This window comes from Podarcis raffonei, chromosome 1, assembly GCF_027172205.1.
Source record: "Podarcis raffonei isolate rPodRaf1 chromosome 1, rPodRaf1.pri, whole genome shotgun sequence".
NCBI lineage: Eukaryota > Metazoa > Chordata > Lepidosauria > Squamata > Lacertidae > Podarcis > Podarcis raffonei.
In genome coordinates this window covers 19,745,271-19,770,922 of record NC_070602.1, presented here as the reverse complement: position 1 = coordinate 19,770,922, position 25,652 = coordinate 19,745,271, and the positions used below count along the sequence as shown (strand labels likewise).

Genomic DNA, 25,652 nt, shown 5'->3' with positions numbered 1-25,652 from the left:
TTTCTTTTATGTTTCTATTTAACATTAGTTTGTTTTGATTTTGTCATTGTAAACTGCCGGGAGCATTTTATGGAAAGACAAGGATATTTTTATAAACAAATAAAATAATTAGAATTGTGGTTCTTATGCTTTTATAATGAGCCTATTCTAGTATTGGTATTGTAGGTTGTCAGGACCACCAGCACAGTTCCACTGCCTCCCTTCTCCATGTTATTTATTCATTTGTTAATCACCTTTCATCAGAAGATGCCTGGGCAGTGTACAAAAGTGGGGATAAAAACTAGGTATGCCAGAATGCACAAAGAGAACTGCTGTTGCTCATTTTCCTAAACTTTTGCACCTTGCAGACCACTATATGCATACATGTATATATACATGTATATATACATGTGTGTGTGTGTGTGTGTGTGTGTGTGTATATATATATATATATATATATATATATATATATATATATAGTGGTACCTCAGATTAAGAACTTAATTCGTTCCGGAGGTCTGTTCTTAAACTGAAACTGTTCTTAACCTGAAGCACCACTTTAGCTAATGGGACCTCCTACTGCCACCGCGCCGCCGGAACACGATTTCTGTTCTCATCCTGAAGCAAAGTTCTTAACCCGAGGTACTATTTCTGGGTTAGCGGAGTCTGTAACCTGAAGCGTATGTAACCTGAAGCATATGTAACCCGAGGTACCACTGTGTGTGTGTGTGTGTGTGTGTGTGTGTGTGTGTATATATATATATGCACATTTCTAAAAGCAAGGGGTGATAGTTTGTTAATGAACAGAACAGTTTATTTTCAAGGGGCAAAAAGAGGAGAACCCTGCTTGTGAAGTCTTGTCAAATATAATAGCCAATAGCTGACTGTATCAGCTATGCCTTTTCATTCAGCTCATTTCTGAGGTGGTGTAGTTCAGTGGCAGAGCACGTCCATTGCATGCAGAAGGTGCCTGGTTCAATCCCTGGGCATCTTTACTTAGAAAGCAGCTGATGGTAAAGACCTGAGGCCCCGGAGAGCTGCTTCCAATGGGAATAGTGTTTGCTCGGCTTGATGGACAAATAGTCTGACCCAGCTTAAGGCTGCTTCCTGTATTTCTAATTCACATGGTAGTTAAGCCATTTGAAAAATAAAACTAGTTGCTGCTATTTGTGTTATCTGACAGTCTGCTGCTCACTGTTGTCAATATGCCATCCGTGAAACTGCACATGCTAACATCCCCAAGTCATTCATGCATATACATATTTATTTAGATATCTAACCTGACTTTTCAGTAGCAAAATTGGATGGAAACATGTGCTTGGATGCCTGCACAAAATTGCCTCTGTTGTATCTTAAATCCCAATGGACAGAAGTACCTTTTCCTGAGTCTGGGGGCAGGTTAAAGGATGTTTGCAGTGAGTTAAATTTGAGCTGTAGGGGTGGTCATAAGTAGGGTTGTGCAAGATTTGATATCTCCACAAAGAGCAGGTTGTCTGGAAGTGAATGAATACTGTGAAATTTGTGTTCTGCCCATTCAGACTCATTGCTTGGCATCAATGCCCTAGTAATAGTTTGGCCACCTTGCAAATAGGCACAGTGCCATCATAAGCAGATGGATGTGGGCATTCTCGGCCAGGAAATGGAGCCTGTGCAGTTAGCATAACAGTAGGATTCCTAGAAAGAGTCTTGCTTTTAGTTTTCATAGTTAAGGAGTCTCCCTTCATGTGCATTGCAAGTAAGCATTTATAACTGTGTAGCGCTTCCCTTCCAATTGAGAATAAGTTGCACAAGAACATTTATTTATTACAAGTAGAGAAGAGAAGAGTTTGGATTTGATATCCCACCTTTCACTCCCTTTAAGGAGTCTCAAAGCTGCTAACAATCTCCTTTCCCTTCCTCCCCCACAACAAACACTCTGTGAGGTGAGTGAGGCTGAGAGACTTCAGAGAAGTGTGACTGGCCCAAGGTCACCCAGCAGCTGCATGTGGAGGAGCGGGGACGCGAACCCGGTTCCCCAGATTACGAGACTACTGCTCTTAACCACTACACCACACTGTATACCACCCTTCCAGCCAGGTTACCTTGCTCCCTCTGCCCATGTTTGTGAAACAAGGTAATATAATATGTTGCCACATGTAAAGTAGGCTTGCCATTGAGGCTTGCCTGGCTGCCGCTGTGACTTGTAGGTTATTTCTCCCTGCACTCATGAGGATGAGGTGCAGAAACTCTGGATAAAATTTTAACTGTTGTTTGGCCATCCACACAGCCCTCTCCTCCCCCCTGGTTCAACATCTCCCATTGCTCTGTTGCCATTTCCATCTATAGTACTGGATAGTGAGGTCATAGTTATGGTTAGGATAGATAATTAAGACACATTTTAGAGCACAAGACAATTAATGTCTATAAAAGGGAAGCATAAAGAGCTTTGCTCACATAGAAGTGTGGAAACTGGTTGTTCAGATGTACTCAGTCTTTATGAAGGATTGAGAACTGCTGATTAAATTCAGGCCAAAAGCCCATCTAGTCCAGCATCCTGTTCTCACAGCAGCGCAAGAGATGGATGCCTCCAGGAAACCTGCAAACCGGACTTGAGTGCAACAACCCTCTCCCCATTTGCCATTCCCAGAAACTGGCATTCAGAGGCATACTGCCTCCAGCAGTAGACACAGAACATAGCCAGCATGACTAGTAGCCATTGATAGCCTTATCTTCCATGAATTTGTCCAGTCCCCTTTTTAAGACCAGCTGCCTTTGGCTGTCCCTCAGCTGTCACCTAGCAGTAGCCATCAAGTTGAAGCAGAAAGGAAGAAAGGAAGTATGGATCTTCAACTGGCTGTACTGAGAGATCAGCTGCCTTTGGCTCTCCCTTATCTCCCATTCCATCAGGGTACCTGAGCAATTTCCATCCCAGCTCTTCATTATAAGAACTGTAATTTAAAATGATAACAATACCTGAGTTTGCTTTTTTCCACTTTCTCGTCCCCTTTTCCTTTCGTGTTGAGGCTTTTATATTGTAAGCCTGGGGGCAGGGATTGTCGTGTGTGTGTGTGTGTGTGTGTGTGTGCTATTTTAAATGGATCTGGAAGTCCTTTCAGCTCAAGAGCAGGGTAAAAGTGTTTTAAAATAACCTGTATGGTCATAATGAGTGTTTGAGAGCTTGGTCGCTGATACATATACCATTTACAAACTAAAGAATTCTTATTGTTGTTCATGTGGAAATATGGTTTTAAGATTCAATTAGGAGAAGGCAATTTTGTCCCAAAAGGGGGAGAAAACAGCACTTCAAGTATCTTCATTCTGGAGTGAGAATTTGTTTGGTTCTTATTTTAGTACTTGGGTTTTGTTGGAGGCAGCATATGTCGAAGAAAGAGAACTGGTATATTAAATAACTAAAAGCAAGTGACAGTGTGGAATAACCTACCTCTTAACAGGTGTGTTGATTTTTGTTTTTTGTTTGTTTTAGTTTAGAATATGCCTAAGAAAGCAGCTGGGAAAAGAGGCCCTGCAAAACGGAAACTTGCAGAAGAATTTCCTCCAGGAGAAGTTTTTACTGACCTAACAAAGAAAGATTGGAAGCTTGGTCCGGTTATAGGCAAAGGTGGTTTTGGCTGCCTCTATCTTGGTAAGACTGAGAAAGAAGCCTGTTAAAGTTGGAGCACTGCATTCCTTTCTTTAGGCCAGGGGTGCTGGTGTGGGGAATATATAATCCGAAAACATGGGAACAGTGAAATCAATTTATCATGGGCACAATTTGGCTAGAGAATGGCAGCTTGATTTCCCTCCTTTCCTTCAAAATAACCACCTGATGAGCCCAAAGACACACTTAACATTCTGCATTGTTTAGATTATTCATTTGCTTAGCTTACTAAGTTTCTGCTGCTGATCCGGATTTTATTCATCACCTTCCATGCCCTGCTTGGAAGCTTCCCAGACGCACCTGGCTGGCTGCTGTTTGGAAAGAGGATGCCGGACTTGACAGACCCTAGTCTGATTAAGCAAGGCAGTTCTTATGTCCTTTGTTATGTGGAAGTTTGGACGCAGTTGGCTGTTGGCTGGGCATGGCTTGTAAAAATGAATAATGCATTTCAGCTAGAGATTTCCAGAGTAATACCTGGAGTTTGTGTCTCAGATTTCTTATGATGTAAAACCTACCCATCACTGCCTAATGAGTTTTCTTCTTTGTGTGTGTGTATATAAACATGTAATCTGGCTTCGGAACAGAAAGCTGAAATGGATGGCCATAGTGTAAAGAAGAGGGAGGGGTTTCTGTCTCAAGACTTGTTTCCTGCCAGGTTGAAGCCAGAGGCTCTTACTTTCTAATCCCTGCATATACAGTGGTACCTCGGGTTAAGAACTTAATTCGTTCTGGAGGTCCGTTCTTAACCTGAAACTGTTCTTAACCTGAAGCACCACTTTAGCTAATGGGGCCTCCTCCTGCTGCCATGCCGCTGCAGCACGATTTCTGTTCTCATCCTGAAGCAAAGTACTTAACCTGAGGTAATATTTCTGGGTTAGCGGAGTCTGTAACCTGAAGCATCTGTAACCCGAGGTACTACTGTATATTTTGCTTTTTCTAAACTTCCTTTATGAGCTGAAATATAAATGAGCAGAGTCTTAATATAAAAAGTAGCCTTTCTGTGTTATAAGAGCACATTTGATGGTAACTCGCTTCTATGGTGATCAGAGTATTGATACAAGACCAGCAACAAGAAGTACCTCAAATACAGTATAGTTTCTAGTTTCAGCAATTGATGCAATTGTGGCTCTTCAGTGGTACCGTTACTGTGCTGTCTGTACTGATCTTGCTCTGTTTGGACTAGCAATAATTGGAATGCAGAGGGCACCGTCCCTTTCTGGCTTGCAAGAGTTAGACAGGCTAATGTCACTATCTTCGTCACTTGCAGAAGCTAAGTGCCTTCTGAAAGTGACAAGCAATTCCCGGAGAGGCACTTCATGGTACAATTTAACATGTGCACAGAAAATTAAAATGTTAAGTGTAACAAGCACATGTTTATCACTATGGTTTAGCGCAATGTGTATGAGCTGGAATGAGTCTAATCGAAGTCGCCTATTCTTTCCTCCTTCAGTGTTAATGGGAGAAGGATTTCACCAGTATTATTATACAATGTACACGGGCCATGTCCGCATGCCACACTAAACCATGGTTTGGTGCTGTGTCCAGGAGCTGCAATGAGCCTGAACGAAACATCAGTCTTGTGTGCTGCCATCTCCTTCTGCCAGGAGGAGAACTTCATCAGCATTTATTTTCAGTTTCCTCTAATCCTGCCTTGTCATTGTGTGAAAACCAGGAACTGTGATTTCTCACAAAATCTGGTCAGTTACAAAACAAGACAGCATCAAACCACTGGTTATGAAACAAGTTGAAGACTTAACTTTAAGTGTTCAACATACTTATTTGTTACTACTAACTGTATATTAAGCAAATGATTCTTTCACCATGTTGATAAGAAACTCTTCATATTTTAACAGCTGATGTTAATTCTTCAAAATCGGTCACCAGTGATGCACCCTATGTTATAAAAGTGGTAAGTATATATTTGAAGTAGTCCATTTTCAGATGCATGCACAGAACATCCTAGGAAAACTAGAAAGACTCTTTCAGTAGGTATGTGGAATTTTGTGGAGAGAAAATCCTTAGGCACCCAATGTCCCATGAATTACAAGTAGGTTGAAATAAGTTTAGATAAGTTGAAGCCTTACTTTAAAATCTTTTTATTCTGTTCTGCCATTAGCATTCCTTATGCATTGCTAAACCACTTCATATGAACATTCATAAATGGAAATAAATAAATACATAATACATTTAAAAAATGCAAACATTGTCCTGTTGCTGAAATAACTGAACACATACTGACCTACATTCCTATAACTGCACGGTTATAGTCTCAAATTACACTACTGCATTCATCTGCTGGGATTGTTTTTCTGCTTTAAGATTCCCTGAAATATTTATCAATCGCATAAGAAATGGACAGTTACTAATGCTGTGACAGATTGGAGCTGGAGTACAGGCTTATAACTTTTGGTATATGTCCTTATGGTATTAGAGGTGCTTAGCTATAATTCCTTATTTGGCAACACATTCTGGCTACAAGCCATTTTACACAGTGGAGGGCCAGATCATTTTCCTCCCTGTCTGGTCCCTGCTGTCCAACTGTACCACTCATCATCTTATTGCCTGACATTGTTATTGTTATTAATTGAATTTATATACTGCCCTATACTTGGAGGTCTCAGGGCGGTTCACAAAACAAGGCTGTTGATATAGAGGTGGCTGGGAGACGACTGGGCACTTGAAGTTGGCACTTGTTTCAGAGCCCCCTGCTATATTGGGGCATTCTGACTCCATACACCAGCCAGACCAGCAACAGTAGGAAAGAGAGTCGTGCGTTGCTTCTGATACAGCCCGTTTCCCCATAAAAAGTGAACGTGTCACAGAGGACAGAGTGCAAGCTTTGTGCAGCCACTTCCTTTCTGCTGCCTCTCAGTTCCCTCTTCCACAGTCTCTCCACGCCTTGAGAAGGAGTGGATGTGGCATGCCTGGAAAGTTGGAGGGCGGGGGAGATGGCACCCCTTGAAGCAAATAGGATTTGGCCCTATTTGCTGAAACCCTGCTTGCTATTTACCTATCTTGAGACTATTGCCCATTTTGATAGGAAGAGGGAAGCCTGTTTTTTTTTTTATTATTTAAGCCAAATTGTTAAGTTTCCATTTAGTATAGTTGCAAGTATTATTGCCTGGTAAAGGTAAAGGTAAAGGTAAAGGTACCCCTGCCCATACGGGCCAGTCTTGACAGACTCTGGGGTTGTGCGCCCATCTCACTTAAGAGGCCAGGGGCCAGCGCTGTCCGGAGACACTTCCGGGTCACGTGGCCAGCGTGACAAAGCTGCATCTGGCGAGCCAGCGCAGCACACGGAAACGCCGTTTACCTTCCCGCCAGTAAGCGGTCCCTATTTATCTACTTGCACCTGGGGGTGCTTTCGAACTGCTAGGTTGGCAGGCGCTGGGACCGAACAACGGAAGCGCACCCCGCTGCGGGGATTCGAACCACCGACCTTTCGATCGGCAAGCCCTAGGCGCTGAGGCTTTTACCCACAGCGCCACCCGTGTCCCGTATTATTGCCTGGTAGCAGTAACCTAGTGCCGTGAATTTGCCTGTATCGGGCTGCCTGTTATTTATAGAGTTATAGACACTATGAATCGATTAAGTTTATGTTTGTAAAAATAGTCTATACATCATGCCCCTGACTACTAAATGTATTGAAAAGCATTAATGCGTAGTTCATGCCGGTGATGTATGTGTGGTTTTAAGAGGATGCTGATATAAACATTTTATTTATACAGAATATCAGTACTTTGTAGCTTGCTTTAGTGTGTAACCATAATGGAGACAAATTGTGTTAATAAATGAATGCCTCTGACTACGTAGAATAGACAGCTTGAAAACATAAATGTCTTTTAGAGATGGGGACGTATGACCCCAGATGTAGATTTGTGAAGTACTTGTGTACATTTGAGTTTACCCTGGATCAAGATTGAGTTGCTTAAGTCAACTTCATGTGGACAAAATAATGTGGTATATGACATGGGCAAAGTTTGTACTTTGGAGAGAAGAAAACAAGGTTGAGACGGGTTTCTTGGAAAGGGAAAGCCTACCATAACATTCAACTTGCTTCAGGTCTCAGCAGGACGTGGCTGAACTAACATGAACATTTCTGACAACATTAATCACCCATGCCTACTAGGCTTTGGTGTGCATAAGCTTATTCACTTCCATTAGTGGTAAAGGATCTGTGCTCTTTAGTACCTGAGCCTTTGTTGTCATAGGAACTGATTCAATATAGCTCAGTTGGTTAGAGCATGGTGCTGATGACGCCAGGGTTGCAGGTTTGATCCCCCTATGGGACAGTTGCATATTCCTGCACTGCAGGGGGTTGAACTAGATGATCCTCTGGGTCCCTTCCAACTCTATGATTCTATTATAAAAAAGTATCCCTTGTACATATTGGAGGGACCATAGCTCAGTAACAGAGCCCATGCTTTGCATGCATATAGTCCCAGGTTCTATTCTTGGTGTCCTCAACCAAAAATATCAGGGAACAGGTGATGGGTAAGATCTCTGCTTGAGATCTTTGGGAGCTGTGGACTGTTAGAATAGACAGTTTGGGGCTAGATGGACTAGTGGTCTGACCTGTTAGAGGGTATATTGCATTGTTACAAACACATATTTGCTCTAAGAGGGGGTCAAGCAAAAATGTATATATTAGTAATTTGCTGTTTCTGCATACCACAGTATTACTGAAATGCAGAAGATCACTTAAGTTTTCAGTCACTATATTAAGTTAATCCCTGCTCCCAGCATTGAAATCTACAAAAATGTTCCTTTTTTAATTGAATGCTTTTTTGCATTATGTAACAGTCATTAAGAAGATAAAGAGAAAGGAAGAGAATTTACTTAGGTTGTTAGAATTCTGCATAGGACAGGGGAAGAAAGCTTTATCCGTTAAAAAGTATTTACTAGAGGAGTGTACCCAACAGATTTGAAAGTTTTCACTTTTTTTTAATTAAAAAATGTATTTTTTAAAGGAACCCAGTGACAATGGACCACTCTTTACAGAACTGAGTTTCTACATGCGGACAGCTAAACCTGACCTAAGTAAGTAATCTACTGGTGTTTGAATCAACAAAACAATTTATTTAAACCTTTTTGAATATCCTAATGTGAGACGTTGGGAGAGGTGTTATAATATATTTAATGATTCATGGGCAACGAAAACCATAGTTCTCGGAGGACTCTGAATGGTAACTTTAAGGGCATACCTAATTACAACTGGATGTTTCTTCATAATGGTGCAGTGTTGGGTAGTTATTGAAGGTAATTGTTTATAAACAGGGCCTACTGAACTGGAACACTTTCTCTTGTCCTTTTTTATGCTCGAAGGTCACAGCCCATTGAGGCTGCATGCACTAATTTCCAAGGGGAAAGTGGAATTTTCGTAGCGCAAGGTGGCTGTTCAAAGGGGGGAGAAAGCATAAGCAATTTTAATTAAATAATATGCTTAGATTTGCTAGGAGACGAGATGTTTGCTATATTAAAATTGCCAAGAAGGCAGAAAGAAACTCGTGGAACGCATAAATGATAGAAAGGGCATAATGCAGTTCCTAAGTTGAGCCCTTTTAAATCCCACTAATTTCAGTGAGAGAGACCTAAGCACATGCCTAACTCAGTTGTTAGAGCATGAGACTCTTAATCTCAGGGTCATGGGCACGAGGCCCACATTGCGTAAAATGCTTCTGCATTGCAGCGGGTTGGACTAGATGACCCTTGTGGTCCCTAATAATAATAATAATAATAATAATAATAATAATAATAATAATAATTTATTTATACCCCACCCATCTGGCTGGGTTTCCCCAACCACTCTGGGCGGCTTCCAACAAAATATTAAAATACAATAGTCTGTCAAACATGAAAAGCTTCCCTAAACAGGGCTGCCTTCAGATGTCTTCTAAAAGTCTGGTAGTTGTTCTTCTCTTTGACATCTGGTGGGAGGGCGTTCCACAGGGTGGGTGCCACTACCGAGAAGGCCCTCTGCCTGGTTCCCTGTAACTTGGCTTCTTGCAGCGAGGGAACCGCCAGAAGGCCCTCGACATTGGACCTTAGTGTCCGGGCAGAACGATGGGGGTGGAGACGCTCCTTCAGGTATACTTGGCCGAGGCCGTTTAGGGCTTTAAAGGTCAGCACCAACACTTTGAATTGTGCTTGGAAACATGCTGGGAGCCAGTGTAGGTCTTTCAAGACCGGTGTTATGTGGTCTCAGCGGCCGCTCCCAGTCTCCCTTCCAACTCTATGATTCTTTTGAGCCTTAAAATGCTTAGTGTTGATTAGATCACATGCTTAGTAACTAAGGGAGCAATCCTATGCACAAAAAGGTTGGCATAAGGCAAGCTGGTGCAAGTTAAAGTTATACCAGATCCAAACTCCATTCAGCGGCAGGGCTGCTGCTTTGCCTAAGCCTGGCAGATGGAAAACAGGCCTCAAAAAAGGTGTTCTGTTCTGGGTCTCCAGGTCACATGACCAAACTGATTGGGCTTAGGAGCCCTTCTAAGTCCCTCATCCCCCATTTACAGCCCCCAGAATGCCACTTTTTTGGGTAAACTGACCTTGGTTCTGCCAGCCGAGCTGGGATGAGCAAGTTATATGAGCATATCCTTAGCTGATTGGGGACTTAGCACTGGCTGAGCCAGAGATCTGCTGCATCCTAATCTTTTCAACCTGGCAGATCTTGCCATAAGATTGCCCCCTTAGTGAGTTAGTAGTAAATGTTTAGTACTTATCCATAGGCGTTCATCATTTTGCCTTCGGTCTGATTTCACTAATCACATCCTTACACAAATATGGCAATAATTGCTTTGCAGAAAGCTGTAACAATGCATATTTGGAAACTTTTTTTTGGTTTCAGTTAAGAAATGGATTTCTTCTCACAAACTGAAATACTTAGGTGTACCCAAGTACTGGGGTTCTGGCTTGCATCAAAAGAACGGCAAAAGGTACAAACCATTTCTTATTTTTGAGTTTATAGGTAGGATTTTTCATAGCCACTACTCCCCCTGTGTGAGTTTCTCACATGCTTAGCACATCTCAGTAACTGATGGCCTTTGGTGTTGTGTCAGCATTCAGACTTAAAAGTTGATCAATGTGAAAATATCAGAGGAATTGCCATGTGAGAAAAAAATCTGTATAGAGAATTAAACCTGTACGGGGTGAGCTCCCGTTGCTCGGTCCCTGCTCCTGCCCACCTAGCAGTTCGAAAGCATGCCAAGTGCAAGTAGATAAATAGGTACTGCTCCGGCGGGAAGGTAAACGGCGTTTCCGTGCGCTGCTCTGGTTCACCAGAAGCGGTTTAGTCATGCTGGCCACATGACCCGGAAGCTGTATGCCGGCTCCCTCGGCCAGTAAAGCGAGATGAGCGCCGCAACCCCAGAGTCGGTCACGACTGGACCTAATGGTCAGGGGTCCCTTTACCTTTACTTTTACCAGTTAAATTAATGTTACTGATGAACAGATCAATGTTACTGGAAATATGTACGGACAGATGCATGCAAAAGGCATTGTTAGATGAATTTTAGAACTTTTCCCCTGAATTGTATCCGGTTGTGTCCCTCTACTTGATGGGAAACTCTTGAATGTAGTAGCAGCAGTGTTTTTTTTTCTGGGGGGTTGCAGGGCTATGCATACCCCTAAACCTTTTGTGAATCTAAGTTTGGCCTCATTGAGGCCAATATGAGTAGGAAAATGAGAGTACCCCTAAACATTTCTTTTTAAAGAAAAAAGGCGCTGAGTAGAAGCTTATGTCACTACTGGAAATACAATTTTATCTGATTCTCCCTTCCCTTCTAGAACCTCCTGCACCTCCCAAAGTCTTCTCCAGAGGGTTGGGGAAGTAGCACAAGAGGCTGCAGGAGAAAGGGGGCATTTTTTTAAAAAACCACCCACCCAGACAGCTCACAGAAGATTCTACATGATCAAAAAGCCCTTATGTTTGGGGAGGGACTGAATTTGTCTATAACCCTCTATTTTTATGGCTCTTTTTTTAAAAAAAAACAACAACCCAAGGGCTTCTGAAGATACACCCTTACATATAGCTCAGTCGTTAGAGCATGAGACTCTTAATCTCAGGGTCATGTTGATTGAGCCCCACATTGGGTGAGATTCCTGCATTGCAGGGGGTTGGACTGGATTACCCTCGTGGTCCCTTCCAGCTCTGTGATTCTAAGAGCAACTTTTCGCAGTCAACTAATAGAGCTTCTACTTCTGTGTGAGTCACAAAAGCTCTCCCATGTGTACTCCACGCTTTCCGTAATTTTGCTTTCTGGTTTCTGACCAGAACTCTTTTCCTTGGAATAGTTGCTTGAATGTTCTGCAGCTTTCAGCAGCAGCTTGTTCTGAGTACCACCCTGAAAGGGTGGGTGGGTGCTGTGGGTTCCGTAGTGGTGTTTTCATTTTTAATAAAACGTTGAAATGCCGTATCCTGCTGCTCAAAAGCAATGAGAACTAAAGCAATCTGTTGAAAGTGCATTTTCGATGGCTGTGAACCAGATAGAGTCCTTGGTGGGATCAGGGCATTCTGACCTTGTTGCAGGGCATTAGCACCAGCCAGACCCAAAGCAAAATAAAAATGAGTCAGTTATGTATTGCTTCCTGTACAGCCAGCTTTTGCTCAGAGCGTGGAATATTCACAAGCATTATAGGGCATTTTTTGGAAAAGCAGCTCAACACCACCATGATTTGTTTTTTCAACTCCTTCAGTTTTTTGTTTTTTAAGTGAGCAATTCGAAAATATAGAAGGAATGGTACGTAGAAATGGAAATTATGAAATAGCCATTCATCAAATTATTAAATAAAAAAGTAGAAGAGGAGAGAGAAGCAGCCTGACCCAGCCCTGTCATTTGACACAGAGCAGGATCCTTCCCATTTAGTCAACAGCTTCCTGTTTCTGCAATTGAATCTTATTGAGTTTGGTGGGCCAGTGCCCCACTGGCTGTAACAGATCAACCTCCACTGCTTGAAAGAATTACATTTTCAGTTTGAGATCATAGTATTTATGGACGATCTGCTTCCACACAATCATTCCTGCCTCCTAAGATATTTTGGTGAGGCCCAGACCTCTGCCCCACCAGCATCTCTTTCACTCGCTATCATGGGACAGGAGACCAGACCCTGGAACACTCTAGTCTTGTCCCTGTTCATCCTTAGGAAACTCGCTTAGCTCTTCTTATTCTGACAGTCCTTCACTGTTCCATTTGTTCTCCTGTTTAGACTTCTCAGTGGCTTATTGTGTGTATCTTTTGTTGCTACATAATTTAAATAAATACATTTAACGTATCTACAGTAGATATTACATTTCTGTTGTTAAATGTGCATGTTTATTCATTTTGTACTTTGCTTTGGGGCTTTTTTTTTTCTTTGCTGGAAAGCAACCTAAAATTTAAAATACTTGCACTAAAAAGGTATATATATATTAAGGTATCTCGTATGGATTTTCTTAAAGGCTATGTTTTCTTTTTCTGAAACCAGCTACAGATTTATGGTAATGGACAGATTTGGGAAAGATCTCCAGAAGATTTTTGAAGAGAGAGGAAAGCACTTTACCCGCAAAACAGTATTACTGTTGGGCTTGAGAATAGTAAGTTGAAAATTAAGTATTATTAATGCTATCTAATGTAGTTTCTTTGCTTTAAAGTTAACCTGTAAAGAGTAGTTGCCCTCTGCTGTGTGTGGTTTATATATGCTGAAATTGTTCTGTTATGTCTTTATTAGCTTGATGTTTTAGAATACATTCATGAACATGAATATGTGCATGGAGACATCAAGGCCTCAAATCTTCTTCTGGGCTACAAGGCTCCACATCAGGTAACTTCCAGGTTTTTTCTTTCTTCATTGTTTAACCTATTGTTTTTTTTTAATGGAGCTGCTGTGAACCTCAGCAGAAATCTTGCCTTTATGAATGTGTACAGCATTAATATTTCTGCTTGACATTTATATCTAGTTAATGTTGTACATTTTTTATTCACTTTGCTGGCAGTTGATCAAATTGGCTATTCTGCCCTGAATAATATTCAGGAGAATGCTTGCGATACAAAATGAATTTCAAATAGCTATTTGGGGGTGGAAGTTTAAAATTATATAGTACACCGGTGAATTACATTTGCCTGTCTGCTTTGTCAATTTTTTATTTCCTTTGTTTGAAGAATCCATCAAGCATAAGTGTTCTGTTACTTGGAAAACCTGATTTTTAACATGTTGATTGTTCAAATCAATTGGTTTACAGAAATATCTGTAGCTGTCTAATTTTATTATTATTATTATTTTACATCTTTAGTGTTTGGCAAATGCACATACAAAGTCCATAATTTCCCCTTGTTTGAGTGCTTATCTTGGAGTGAATAAGCGAATGTTATACTTTTTTTAAAGTGGCCCAACTAGCCTTGCAAATGAATTTGTGACACTTACTAGTCTACAAAAAAATAAAATAAAAATAAAAGCTTTACTAGTCTGCTACCCACATGTATATGGACTAAACTGGTCAGAAGTCTAAATGTCACTGGGCAATTGCATTTTTTTATATATACCCAAGCAAGAGTGCCAGCAAGGAAAGATCAGCTCCTGCCCTCATCTAATAAAGATGCCCATTTAAAGTTCACTGCTGTTCTGGCATTGCCGAACTGATCTCCATCCTCTACCTATTCCCTCCCTTCCCTTCCCTTGGATGTCTTGTGTTTTTTAGTCTGCCAGCCTGAGGTCAAGGCCTGTGTCTCATTTTAATTTATGTACAGTGCCTCCCACCAGGACTGTATTGAATTTTTCATTGATGTGAGCTGCTTTGGGAGACAATATTTTTGTCCGAAAGGTAGGATGAAAATATAATTATTAAAAACGGTTGAACAATTTGTTAAATCCTTTAATATCAAATTAAGTATTCAACCAGAGGGTAGAAAACTCTTGGTCCTATTGGAGGAAAGGAGAGCAGAATTTCTCCATTTAAGGTATAGGGAAGAAGATGGTGCTGATAGTGACTGGAGTCACTGTGCCAATTAGTGAGTCTCAAACAGATGCAAACCATCCTCTGCCATCTGAGTGGGTAGTGTCTGTTTGTTAAAAAATGAGCAGGAGTCTTCTGTAACTAAGTGAAAGCACTTAACATCTTACTGAGCATTCGTGATAGGTTTTAAAAAGAAATTATAGATCAAACTTATCTTGGTGACTTGACGCAAATCGGAGCCTTCGGGTCTCCACCAGCTCACCTGGGGTAATTTGGTCAGATCCATGCAGCCAACCAAATGTTTCTTTTTCAAGGATTATAAGACAATATAGTATTTACCTATATAGTTTAAAATTTCCCCCAACTGTTGTTTTAAAGCTTGTATTGGATTGCTCTAGATCAGAGAGATGATGGGAGTTGAATCCCAGCCTTGCATTTAAGCAGTAGCCTGGTAGCCATAAGTGACAAAGAACTGCATACAGGTGAGCAAACAGGCTGTTGGAGGAGAGATGGAGTGCTCCTTCCCTGCCTTGTGTCCATAGAAAGCAAGCAGGCTGCCAGAAGACAAAAAACCCCTCCTCCATGCCCATCATAGAAATACAGCGGGCTGCTGCAGCAGAGACAGAGTTTCCTGTGCCAGTTCCCAGCAGGATAGCAAAAAATTGTTACAGGCTAGTAACTTTTGTGGGTTTATTTGCAAGGTTGTTTTAATCCACTGGTCTTCCCATCCCTGCTCTAGATAGAAACACAGCATGCAGGTAGACTTGCTTTAACTTGGTTTCTTCCTTTATTTAAACAGCAACAAAAAGCAAGTATCTCACGATGGAATTGTCTTATATTGGAGTACATGGAATCAATGATTAGTCACACCCAGTCATGAATGCCCCTTCCGTAAGCAAGGTAGTGGAGAGAGCAGTTGGAGAAATTCCTGGAAGATGTGGACTAGCTAGATCAATTTCATTCTGGGTTCAGGTTTGGATTTTTGACTGAACCAACCTTGGTCACCCTGATAGATGACCTTGATTGATAGAGGGACGGCGGGATGCATCTTTTGCTCCTGCTTCTCAAACCACCTGCAACTTTTGATACAATTGACAAGGGTGGCTTTCTGGGGTAGGTATTGGGGGCACTGATTCACAGTGATTCCATTGCAACCTGCACATAACCCTGGTGCACCGGCTGCCCATATGTTACCCAGCCAGGTTCAAGGTTCTTGTATTAATTTACAAGGCCTTTAACAACATGGGTCCAGAGTATCCAAAGGACCACTTGATCCCTTCTATCCCAGCTTGATCACTGAGATCTTTTGTGACATCTCTGTTGGCGATCCCCTGTGGCTCAGGTGGCATGGCTCATAACTGCTAGAAGCCATGTGTTCAGAGCTGTGGGCCCAAACCTATGGAGCTCTCCTCCCAACTGAGATTAGACAGGCACCTCCTTGCTGAACTTTACATGCATGGCAGTAGAAGCTAGTGTTCCGTTTTATGATTCCTTTTTATTATTTTATATTCTGCATGGTTTATGTCTATGTGCATTGCTTAGAAATATATAAATGACAGTATATAAATATATAAATGACTTTAACAAAGCAATAAGTAAAAATGAATAGTTTGTAGATGTTTGTTCAAGTATAACCTAAGCATTTGAAGTCTGAATGATAAGAGAATTTTTGGAAGTATTGTAAAAGCGTCCTTATAAACTCTTGGATGACGCTTGTCTTGGTGCATTTGGAATCTTAATAGGTGTACTTGGTGGATTATGGCCTCGCCTATCGATACTGTCCGGAAGGTAACCACAAAGATTATAAAGAGAATCCCAAGAGGTGTCATGATGGAACTCTTGAATTTACTAGTATTGATGCTCACAAGGGGGTGGGTAAGTAGTTTTGCTTTGCTTCTTGCATAACGTTTCTTGTGGTTGCTGTGAATGCAAGGTAACAAGCTTGAAAATGTGGCCATGTTGAAATACTGGTCTAAAGTAGCCCACTTACATATCAAGAATTAATTTAGAATCCCACAGGGGGAACAAAGCTGTGAATAATTAGCAGAATAACTTGAAACAATGTTACAAGCCAGATTGTAGCAGTGTTGGAGAATAATAATACAGTAGCACTCCGGCTTACGTTACCCTCGGGTAATGTAAACTTCGGGTTGCGAAAGCGGCAAACCCAGAAGTGTTTAGCACAGAAGCGGCCCCTCTGGTTGCGGAAACCTCGGGATTCGACCGGAGCTCCGGAACGGATCCCGTCCGCAACCGGAGGTATCACTGTACCAACATTGTCTGCAAACGGGACACCTGCGTGCTAAAATCTTTGTACAGATTGTCTTACTTGGCCAGTCAAATATTAATATATTTTATCATATTGCCAAGTATATAAAACAAGACTACTTTTATATATATATACATATTAGCTCTTAAAAAATATGTTTAGATCTTAGATGGTAAAGAATGGATGAATGTACATTCAAAGATGAGAGAGGAAGCAGCCTTATGCTGATTCAGACTGTTGGTCCATCTAGCTTAGCATTGGCTATACTGACTGACAGGGCATTCCCAGGGTTTCATGCAGGAGTCTTTTTCCAACCCTGTCTGGAAACGGCAGGAATTGAACCCAGGACTTTCTGCATGCGAAGCACATTCTGAACCACAGAGCTACATCCAGCTACTTTCACATAGCCAGGGCGCTCCTTTTTTTCTAAGCAGGATTTCTAAGTTCAGAAGAGGTTAGCTGTTTTTAAATTCACAAGCTTTCGGCTTCAGGTGGGTACTGCTGCTGAAAACAATGGATGAAAGCAAAGCTCTTGCTTACTATTATTATTACAGTTTGTATGCCTTCCTATACCTGTAGACCTCAGGGCGGTTCACAACATAAAATCGCAATATACAAAACACAAAATCCTTAATAAAAGTAAGAACGAAAACAAACCAATAATTCCCCTCCCTTTCCACAACACATTTAAAGGGGGAATTGGATGTCAATCAGCCAAAGGCCTGGTTAAAGAGGCATGTTTTCACCTGGTGCCTAAAGGTGTGTAAGGAAGGTGCCAGCCGAACGTCACTGGGGAGCCCTTGCAGAAAATGCCTGACTTCTCGTGGAGACGGCACACGAGGATGACCTCAGTGTCTGGGAAGGTGCATATGGAGAAAAACTGCCCTTGAGGCATTGCTTTCCATTATTCCATGCATGCATATCTGTTCTTTGGATCCAGGCTTTTTAAAGCAATCTTGATTCATTTTCAGATTATGAGTTGCATTGGTACGTTACAGTGGTGAGAGCAATGGCACATTGTTGCATTTCTTCTTGTAAGACAGAAGTTTTAAAAGTACAACTCTAGGGGTTGGTGTCATTCTTGTGCTGTCCACAGTCAGAGACCAATGGTAAATAAAAAATAAAACTAAAAAGCGTCCCATAAGGAAGTGTGGCATGGGTCACTGTGCCTCAAAGTACATGTCTTCTAAGTTTACTAGGTTCAGGATCTTGAAAATGTTGAACCCAAAGTGGTTTTGGACTTGTGCTAATGCAATGAGTGGCTCCCCATTCTTGTCATGCTGCTGAGGATAGTCTCAAAAGCAATTTGTGAGACAGCATGGGATTTTCTGTTCTAAAAGAAACCCCACTGGACAGGTGCAAATCCTTGGGTACCACTAAAGTAGCTGTTTGGATCCCAGCCATAGTAATCTCTGACACCACTTAGAAACCTCATCAATTACACACCTCTTCTCCCTGCACCATTTAATCTCCAACCAGACAGAACAGCAGCTGGGGACTCTCCATACCTCACCTCTCTATTCACTGATGACACTGGAATAATGATCCACCCTTAGAAGACCCTGAACTATGAGCGCCTGTAGGCCTGTGACCAATAGTACCATCCAAATCTTTGCCGATGTTCCATACATTCCAAAGAGATCCCGTCCATCAGTTTTGAAAGACCCTGTGACAGTACATTGATGGCTCCTTTTGGATTCTTAAGAAAATATTTTATAGTTCCCAAACTTGATCTATAAATCATCTATATATCTTTAAATTGACTATAAGACACAACTGCGAAGTTAATGCTCTGTTTTGTTTGCAGCTCCATCAAGGCGTGGTGACTTGGAAATTCTGGGTTATTGTATGATCTGTTGGCTTTGTGGTAAACTCCCTTGGGAAGACAATCTGAAAGACCCCAATTATGTCAAAGACTCCAAAATTAGGTAAAACTCTTATTTTTAATTTTCAAAAACAAATTTGTCTTATTCAAAATAGTAATCTTTCAGCTTGGCTGATAGCGAGGCCCCCAAATTCAAAATATTAGTCAGATGTATAGTTGGGGCTTGACTACCCAAAAGGAATGAGATTACTCTATTTTCCAATACTCACTTAACTGAATGAAAAGCCCTTGTTTAAATAATACGATAAGGTATTCACATTGCTTATGGGTATTCCTCATTTTACATAAAAGATGACAGGGCTGGCCCAGGACATTTTGCCACTTGAGGCAACCCCCCCCCCGTCTACTCCCCACCCCCTCCTCCTCCACAGCCCCTCGCTTCTGCCAACACACTGAGGCTTCCCTGGGTGGTGGTCAAGGAGGTGCAGCAGGCGGCAGGCTGCAGGGGCATGGCCAAGACAGTGGTGCGTGGCTGCAGTGGCAAAGAAGCAGGAGGAGGTGCCAAGCATCTGGCAGCAGTGAGCAGCAGGCACACAGCGGCACTGCTACCCACAGGTGCCTGTCACTCTGAGGCATCTGCCTGATGGGCGGGCCAGCCCTGATAGATGAACATACTGAACATGCAGCAAATGGAAAGTTTAGCTGTTGAACAAGTAGCTCACCATCCACTTTTCATCATTCTCATTGCACATATCATCCAAACTTAGGAATCTCATTACATGCACCCACCTGTGCACTGCTGTTTTTTTGTTTTGTTTTCTGCAATAGTCTGATGGGGCCTTGGTAGCCAGAAACGGCAAACAAGGGCATAGTAGTATAATCTGTTACTGCTGAAAATTTCTAGGCAATGAGTACATACTACCTACTCATCCCACATCCCTCTTAGTTTTCAACAGATTCCTGACATGATTAGCATGACCATAGTTTTATTAACGTTGGGCTCAGATCTGTTTTTGAACAAGCTGTCCTGAAATAACCTAGATGCTAAATCATTACCACAGTGTTCCTCATTTGCTAGCAGCAGCTTAGCCCTAGCTTTCGTGAATTACAGGGTAATCACCCCTCCTTGCTCTGCATAGCTGGAATGGGGAACCTGTGGGTTGGCTGCAGCCCACAGCCAGATTTCATCTAGCTCTCTAGGTCCTTTCTCAACCATCTGTGGGGAGGGAATGGGGCTTAGCTGTTGTGCAAGGTGTGCGGTTGCAAGTCCATCCTCTTCTGCAAGTGGATCTGCTGGTGTGGGGCCTCTTCACAGCATTCCTCTGGGGAAATGTGGCCCTCAGCTCTGAAGATGTTTCCAGCCTCTTACGTCAGTGTAATTTCAATTTGCCTATTATTTCTGCTTGAAAGTTCTGACTTCCTCTACTTTCCCAACACAGGTTGGTCTAATTAAAGGCCCTGGCTTTCCTATTTGATATACATGCATGATTCTCTGGGAATTTCATGATATAGTAACACATCCATCAAAAATATAATGCAATAATCTTTTCATTCATCCACAGTTTTGATTGCCTGTATATTTTGAGCAAATGTTACTAAATGAGATTGTACGATATTAGAAAATGAGATATTTTATTCAGTACTGAAGTATAATTTTAAAATTTAAGAGATTTGCCCCATTTTTACTCTCATCATTGTGTTGATACACACTTATTTACCTAAGGGAGAAAATTCACCAAAAATACTAGCTGCTGATCTCTTAAACATAACTTGTCTGCTTCCCCCCACCCCCCCTCAGGTATACAGATAATATTGCAGACTTGATGAGTGAGTGTTTCTCTAAAAAAGATAAACCAGGTAAGAAGATTCAATTTTCATATTAACCCATAATGAAACTTTTGTAAAAATTTTTTTTACAAGAATTATAAAAAAGAATTCAAAGGGGTTTTGTTGAAACAAAAAGTGTCCAGGATCTGCTTGTTTTTGGAGAGCTTCTGGTGCTCATTTTCCAAAAGAAGTTAAAACAAACCCTTGAACAACTTGCTACATATTTGTACATTTTGCATTTTGGAAATATAGTTGAGGTTGTCATGAAATTGCAGGATGAAAGGATTGGCTTGCAAGGAAATATTTTTTCTTTTTAATGCGGGGGGGGCAAAATTCACAGCTATGCAGGAGGGCAAAATTGCAGAGTTTTGAGAAATTAAAAGACAAAGTGCGAGACTGGCTTCACTATTATCAAATAAGAGAGGCTTACAATTTGGACAAAAAAAATTGGCTTCCAGGTGGAAAAATCAAAGTTGGAAACTGAATTGTTAGATCCCAAAACTAAGATACTTTCAAGAATGTATAACTTGCTGTTAAAATGGAACACTCAGGACGAGACGGTTAAATCAGCTATGATTAAATGGGCACAGGATCTTGGACATAACATTATGTTTGCTGACTGGGAACAGTTGTGGACCACAGGTATGAAATTTACGGCATGTAATGCCTTAAGAGAGAATATTATGAAAATGATTTACAGGTGGTACATGACACCAGTCAAGCTTGCAAAAATCTATCATTTGCCCGATAATAAATGTTGGAAATGTAATGAGACTGAAGGTACATTCTTTCACCTTTGGTGGACGTGCCCAAAGATTAAGGCTTTCTGGGAGATGATCTATAATGAAATGACAAAGGTATTTAAATATACCTTCCTGAAGAAACCAGAGGCCTTTCTCCTGGGCATAGTCGGCCAATTGGTGCCAAAGAAGGATAGAACTTTCTTTATGTATGCAACAACAGCAGCAAGAATACTGATTGCAAAGTATTGGAAGACACAAGATTTACCCACACTGGAAGAGTGGCAGATGAAGGTGATGGACTACATGGAATTGGCAGAAATGACTGGCAGAATCCGAGACCAGGGAGAAGAGTTGGTGGAAGAAGATTGGAATAAATTTAAAGACTATTTGCAGAAATACTGTAAAATTAATGAATGTTAAAATGATGTTGGATTGAAAATAAGTGGTATTGGTAATAAGATTAACAAGAATATGTAAATACGGATTGATAATGGATGAAAATACATAGTTATAATAGGTTAAGATATAGAGCAAAGATAAATGAAAGAGGGTAAGGATTTGCTGAAATGTTTTTCTAAACGGGAATACAAAAAGGGGAGGTGTGAGGAGGTCAAGAAAATAAGGAAACAAGCTTAAAGATATTGAAAAATGGATTCATTTTTAAATTTTTTCTTTTTAGCTATTAGTTTTTTCTTTGCACTTTGTATCTTTTTTCTTCCTCTTTCCTATGTGTGTTTCTTTTTTAGATTGTTAATTTTTGTTTTAATTTTCTCTATTTTGTAAACCTATGTTTTTTTGTAAAACCTTAATAAATATTTCTTAAAAAAACAAAAAACAAAATTCATAGCATTCACACATAGACCACCAGTGGGATTTGGGATGCCAGAAGGATCCAGATTCTTCAGTCATAGCATGCAGCACACATGAAACATGGCTGGCTTTCAGATCATGACAATTTTTGCTTGCTGGAGAGATGTGTGTATTTGTGCCTGCAGACAAAACAAGCACTTTATGTCCAAAATACTGGAAAACGTGACATAATTTCCGGGAAGTTTAAAAACTCCTGAATGAATTGAACTTAGAAAGTGTAAGTCATTGGGTTCAAGTCTGTTTTCATTGAAATAAACACTCCTGAGCAAGACTAGTGTATTTTGTAAATGCTTCCTTCCAAAGCAAAATTGCAGGATTGTTTGTAGTGTTTTCTTACTGAAATGCTAGGATGGCTTTTTCATCACGAAGGGTGATACTCAGCGTAAGTCCTACTCCGAGTAAACCCTTGAAATCAGATTCTGCACAATAGTCATGGCTGAGCAGTAGCATAGAATTGTGTGAATTTTCTAGGTGAATCACTTTAGAATGTGTTTGTAGTATAATTCAATCTCCTTAGACAGACACTTATTGTTTATTTCAGGTGAAATAGCCAAATACATGGAAACAGTGATGTCTCTGACTTATGCTGAGAAACCACCATACGAGCAGTTACGGGAAATACTTCTTCGGGGTCTCAAGGACATTGGTCAGAAGGATGATGGTATACTGGACTTGGATGTTTCAGAGAATGGAGACATTCCAGCAAAGCCTGCACTTAAGGTCTTTATTTTTTAATTCAGATCAGTATTTAATGCCTCTTCTTTTCAGCTGGAAAGCGAGTGAGTGCTGTTGGAAATGGGTGTCACGTAGGTGAAATCCAGACTGGAAGAGGAAAGGGAACAAATGCACACTTGAGACTTGACTATATTTCATGAGCAAAAGGCTTGTTCCATCTTATTGTCACTGGCCTGAGTCCAAAGAGCTACTTTAGCCTTGCCCAAGAGCTTACACGTGCGCCACTGGGAGGTTTTTCCCCCTTCTCTTTTATGGAGACCTCTGTGCCACATCACAAACCGCTGTTGAAATGCCACTTCACACAGTGTAAGGGGCTGAAGTGGAAAAACACACATACACCCAAGTCTCCTTGGAACTCATGTGAAAGCTAGGAAAAGCTCTTTGGATCTTGGCTGGTGTCTACCCAGAAGGTTTTCTTTTTTTGTGCATTTCAACATGGTAGATACAATTTTCACGCAGGGAGTCCTTGTGTGGCTCAGGTATGGAGAACCTGTGGTCCCGCAGATAATGCTGACTACAGCTCTCACCATCTCTGAATGTTGACTGTACTGTTTGGGGCTGAGGAGAGTGGGTAGTCCAACAACATCCAGAGGGCTACAAATTCCCCATCCCTGCTATAGGCTATCAAATCTTTAATTGACATGGTAGCTGAACAGCCAGAGAGACTGTTCTACAGATAAACCACCAGATGCGTTATTCCTGTAATGGCATGTAAACCAAGCATTCAGTCTACAGTGGTACCTCGGGTTAAGAACTTAATTCGTTCTGGAGGTCCGTTCTTAACCTGAAACTGTTATTAACCTGAAGTACCACTTTAGCTAATGGGGCCTCCAGCTGCCGCCGCCGCTGCCGTGCGATTTCTGTTCTCATCCTGAAGCAAAGTTATTAACCCGAGGTACTATTTCTGGGTTAGCGGAGTCTGTAACCTGAAGCGTATGTAACCCGAGGTACCACTGTACTTCTATATAATATCCAATATTTAACTTACCAGAATTTTATCCATAAGCTTGGTATTGGACACCAGGCTATTTGATCAGAATATAATTACTGAGTACTAGCATAATGCTGTTCATGAACAGTAATTTAAAAGATTAGAAGTGGGATTTTGGGTTTGTCGTAGTGATACATTTCTGTGATGGATATTTACTTGGTTGTATCCCATGGGTAAAACATTGATGCACCAAATGTGTGTATTTCAATATTTTTCGTATGAACTCTGTATAAATGCTGATTTTAATTCCTATAGTTCTGAACAGAACTCTTATCTACAAGTGTGTGTGTGTGTGTGTGTGTGTGAGAGAGAGAGAGAGAGAGAGAGAGAGAGGCAGAGAAAGAAAGAGAGGTCAGTTCCTTCTTTTCCTTTTTAGAGTCCATCTCTTTGCAAAAGCATATTTGACTGCTTTGTTATTCATAAACAGGAAAAAACTTCAGCGAATATATGTATTGACAGAGATGTCATGAAATGACATTATTTATGATTCAAGTGTAAGATTTATTTGAAGGCTGCTGTGTATATACAGGAATCAGCACCCACAGCTCAAGGTGATGATGTACTGATAGTTGAGACTGAGGAAGGTTTTTCAGCTAATGCTGATGACCCAGAAAGCAAGAGCTGTAAAAGAAAGTTGGATAAAAAGGAAAGCATTGGCACCAAATGGCTGCGCTCAGAGCAACTGACTGAAGAGAAGGATGAAGTGATAGTACTAGACTGAGCGCTGGAATGCTTCAACCAATGGGATGTGCCAATAGGATGATGGTTTGGGTGTGCCATTTATCAGGGTGTGGCTTCTGTCATGAGCTGACAGCTACTAGGAGCCACAAGTGGGAGCTGAGTGCAGGGTAGGGACCAAAAGTCAACAACCTACAACAGAAGGAGCATGACGTGTCTGCTACCAGAATTACTCCTCCTCCTCTAACACCCCATACACCCTGCCAGCTTCTGCCAACCTAGCAGTTCGAAAGCATACCAGCGCGAGTAGATAAATAGGTACCGTTGCGGTGGGAAGGTAAATGGTGTTTCTGTGCACTCTGGTTTCCATCACGGTGTCCCGTTGTGCCAGAAGCAGTTTAGTCATGCTGGCCACATGACCCGGAAAGCTGTCTGTGGACAAATGCTGGCTCCCTCAGCCTGAAGCGAGATGAGCACCACACCCCATAGCCAGGTTTGACTGGACTAAACCATCCAGGGGTTTACTGCAAAACAATATTGATTTGTCGGCTAGTACAGCCTGAAATATATATAGGAATAGTCATAGCAGTAATTGTGGAATTAACAGTATTGTATAGTGAAGTCCTGTCACCAGGAAGCACTGTCTACAATGTTCATTAGCATATTTGAAATTAATAGATCGTGCTTGACATGTTGACTGGTGTAGCCTATATGTTTAAAAGCTAGAGTTTCTTAATCTTTCAGTTGAACCATATTTTAACGAAGAGGAGTGAAATTTGAAGTGGACTAAAAAATGGATAGTTTAGAGAAGAAGCTGTTATCTTTCCATTCTGTTCACATAACGTATGTTCCGGAACAAGAAATCATTATTCCAGAGACTTCAAGGGAATATTGCTAAGGACAGGCAATCAATTGGCTTCTGTTGCCTGAGCCAAACAATAGCAGAAGCTATACACTAGCACATCTCTATGAAATGCATTAAAATGTTGAAAGCAAATACTGCATTTGGATTTGCGTGGGCCTGACTTAACTGCACTGAATGTTTTGCTGCACTAGTGCAGCAGTTGTGCATAGCCCATCTTGTAGCAGTGCTGTAAGACCCTTTTCATCTGATACTACCAATTTCCTGCAACAGAAGGGCGGGATATAAATCTACCTAAATAAATATCTG

At 41.3% G+C, this 25,652-nt stretch overlaps 1 protein-coding gene across 5 annotated transcripts in view; it reads left to right on the top strand.

Annotated features, from left to right (window-relative positions):
* VRK1 (VRK serine/threonine kinase 1) overlaps window positions 1–25,652 on the top strand; it is a 44,739-nt gene that overhangs the window by 5,048 nt on the left and 14,039 nt on the right. For 3 of the 5 annotated variants that reach the window (XM_053375562.1, XM_053375553.1, XM_053375589.1), the window contains exons 2-11: window positions 3,443–3,601; window positions 5,470–5,525; window positions 8,587–8,656; window positions 10,464–10,551; window positions 13,079–13,187; window positions 13,322–13,414; window positions 16,286–16,418; window positions 18,620–18,740; window positions 20,436–20,494; window positions 22,619–22,797. In XM_053375562.1, the coding sequence (XP_053231537.1) occupies window positions 3,451–3,601; window positions 5,470–5,525; window positions 8,587–8,656; window positions 10,464–10,551; window positions 13,079–13,187; window positions 13,322–13,414; window positions 16,286–16,418; window positions 18,620–18,740; window positions 20,436–20,494; window positions 22,619–22,797 (1,059 nt within the window). In that variant the 5' untranslated portion in view covers window positions 3,443–3,450. The remainder of the gene's footprint in view (window positions 1–3,442; window positions 3,602–5,469; window positions 5,526–8,586; window positions 8,657–10,463; window positions 10,552–13,078; window positions 13,188–13,321; window positions 13,415–16,285; window positions 16,419–18,619; window positions 18,741–20,435; window positions 20,495–22,618; window positions 22,798–25,652) is intronic. The other 2 variants (XM_053375582.1, XM_053375572.1) reach the window with 1 other exon arrangement.